The sequence below is a fragment of the Arachis ipaensis genome, chromosome B05, assembly GCF_000816755.2.
Source record: "Arachis ipaensis cultivar K30076 chromosome B05, Araip1.1, whole genome shotgun sequence".
NCBI lineage: Eukaryota > Viridiplantae > Streptophyta > Magnoliopsida > Fabales > Fabaceae > Arachis > Arachis ipaensis.
The window spans coordinates 116,681,352-116,684,343 of NC_029789.2; the positions used below are offsets into that span (position 1 = coordinate 116,681,352).

General features: G+C 50.2%; 1 protein-coding gene across 1 annotated transcript in view; it reads left to right on the forward strand.

Annotated features, from left to right (window-relative positions):
- The window catches only part of LOC107640934, a 2,595-nt gene continuing 415 nt past the window's right edge, over positions 813 to 2,992 (forward strand). Inside the window, exons 1-2 of the mRNA XM_016344439.1 lie at positions 813 to 1,136; positions 1,962 to 2,842. Coding sequence (XP_016199925.1) covers positions 813 to 1,136; positions 1,962 to 2,842 — 1,205 coding nt within the window. The remainder of the gene's footprint in view (positions 1,137 to 1,961; positions 2,843 to 2,992) is intronic.

The following is a 2,992-nucleotide window of genomic DNA, read 5'->3' on the forward strand; positions in this document are numbered from 1 at the left end:
ATAGTATTAATTTTTAATTATTTATAAAAAATTACCTAATTACAAGTTCATTTTATAGTGGTCTTTCCATTTTTTTTGTCATTATACACTACTCACACATCCTTCATTCACACACATTTTGAATTCTTAAACTACATCCAGCTTTAGCTAAAATTTAAGGGTAATGCTACCGTGCTGAAAGCAAATTTTTTCAGCATGTGAGGAACTGATGTGTTATGATTGAATAAGTGACGCGTATGAGTACTGTGGTTACACACACAGACAATTTCTGTCACACAATCAGAAGAGTGTATGAAAGTGATTAAGTAAAATAGATTAATGTTGCCATAATGCTTTTGATTATATTTATTGGACTTTTTGATGGGCTAGCCAAATTATTTTCATGTGTGGGCTAAGTTTTCAATGTTAATTTATAAAAAAAATCTTATTGTAACGATACAAGAAATTTTATATTACAAATAAAGAAACGTAGGATTAATTTATTGTCGAATAATTTATTATTTATAAAGCAACGATATTTTTTTTTTACAAAAAAAATCATGATAAGAAATTTAAATAGGTATTTAAAATAAGTTTTTGTTACGGCCTGGCCCAAACTCATGCGGGTCAACTCGACCCGAGTTCTCGCCGGCCCAATGGTGCGTCCTCCACCCGACCCGGACACGCGTCCCGTACGGCTCACTCACAGCCGTGGGATAACCCCTTTGGGGACATGGGCCTACCTATTCGAAGGGCCCACCACTGACATGTATATAAGGGGGAGACTGGCTCTCCCCCCAAGGTACGTCACATTTCACACATCAGCCAGGATAATGCAAGAACTACGCCACAGAATGCAAGACTTAGAGCGCAGGTTAGCAGAAAGAGAACGCGACCAACGCTCCCCAGAGCGGAGCCCCACCCGTTCCCGTTCAAGAAGCCGCTCGAGGCGCACGCCGAGCCCCCAAGGCGAGTCGGAGAGCACTGAGGAACGGATACGCCCCAGAAGAAGAAGTCGCGACCCCATCATCTACGCCCGACACGAAAGGCGGCGCGCGTCGAACAGAGGCAACGAGGAACGTCACCGCGAGAACGATGAGTCGAGAAGAACTGTCCGAGGACCCGTCATAATAGGAGCGACCCCTTTCCACCGCTCTGTACTCGAGGTCCGATTACCAAAACATTTCGACAAACCGACAGACATGAAGTATGACGGAACACAAGACCCCCTGGAACACTTGACGGCCTTCGAGGCCAGGATGAACCTAGAAGGGGTGGGAGACGAGGTCAGATGTCGCGCTTTCCCGGTCACCTTAGCGGGCCCGGCAATACGGTGGTTTAACAACCTCCCGCAAGGCTCGGTGACCCAATTTACCGACATCAGCCGCGCCTTCTTGGCTCAGTTCACAACTAGGATCGCCAAAGCCAAACACCCAATCAATTTGCTGGGGGTGACACAGAGAACCGGAGAGCCGACCAGGAAGTACCTGGACCGTTTTAATGATGAGTGCCTGGAAATTGACGGTCTGACCGACTCAGTGGCAAGTTTGTGCTTAACGAACGGGCTGTCAAATGAGGATTTCAGGAAACACCTCACCACGAAGCCCGTCTGGACGATGCAAGAGATCCAATGCGTGGCCAAAGAATACATTAATGACGAGGAAGTCAGCCGGGTCGTGGCTGCCAATAAACGGCAGCCCGCCTACAACCAATCCCGGCACTTCGAAGCCAGAGAAAGACCAAAGGAACACGCCAAGGACGGCGGTCCGAGCAAACCACCCAAACCGTTCCCCCGAGTTGGGAGGTTCACCAACTACACCCCCCTTACGGCATCGATCACTGAAGCTTACCAACAGATAGCAGAAAAGGGGATACTGTCGAAGCCCCAACCACTGAAGGACAGGACGGGAGGAAACAAGAACCTCTACTGCGAGTACCACAAGGGTTACGGGCACAAGACCCAAGACTGCTTTGACCTAAAGGATGCCCTCGAGCAAGCTATCAGGGACGGCAAACTCGTCGACTTCTCCCACCTTATAAGGGAACCAAGGAGACGCAACCGGGACAACGACAACGAGGACAGATCCCGACCAACAAGACGACGACAGGAGCCAGAGGGTGACGACCACGGTCTCACGGTGGTAAACGTGGTGACGGCCAGGAATACCGCCCCGAGGTCGAAATCGGCGCAGAAGAAAGACGCCAAGGTCTTAGCGATCTCCGCCCCACCTGGTAGAGGTCTTAAGGGTCTCCCACCTATCTCTTTCGGCCCGGAGGACCAATGGTTCGACGAAGCGCCGGAGAGTCCGCCCATGGTCATCACGGCTAGGGTCAGAACTGGCCTCGTCAAACGAATCTTGGTAGACACGGGGGCAGACTCAAACATCATGTTCCGAAACGTTTTCGATGCCCTGGGATTGAGGGATTCCGACCTGACGACCCACCAACACGGTGTGGTAGGGTTAGGAGACCACTTCATAAAGCCAGATGGAATCATAACACTCCCGACCTCTGTGGGACAAGGGCAAAGACGAAGGACAATCATGGCAGACTTTGTAATATTACGAGATTCAACGGCCTATAACATCATCCTGGGGAGAAAGACCATCAACGACCTGGGGGCAGCTATCAGTACGAAACTACTGGTGATGAAGTTCATCACCGACGACGGATCCGTGGGATCCCTCCGGGGCGACTTGGAAACGGCAGTCGCTTGCGACCATACCAGCCTTTCTCTCAGGAAAAAATCAAAGGAGGCGTCAGGAGTTTTCCTGGCCGACCTGGACGCCAGGGTAGACGACAAACCCAGACCAGAGCCGGAAGGAGACTTGGAGAAGTTCAGAGTCGGCGAGGAGCACGATAAGTTCACATTCATAAACAGGAACCTCCCGCACGAAATAAAGGAGCCTTTGATGGAGATGATCAGGGCTAACGCCGACCTCTTTGCCTGGACGCCTGCCGACATGCCAGGAATAGACCCCCAGCTCATGTCACACCACCTGGCCGTAAAGAC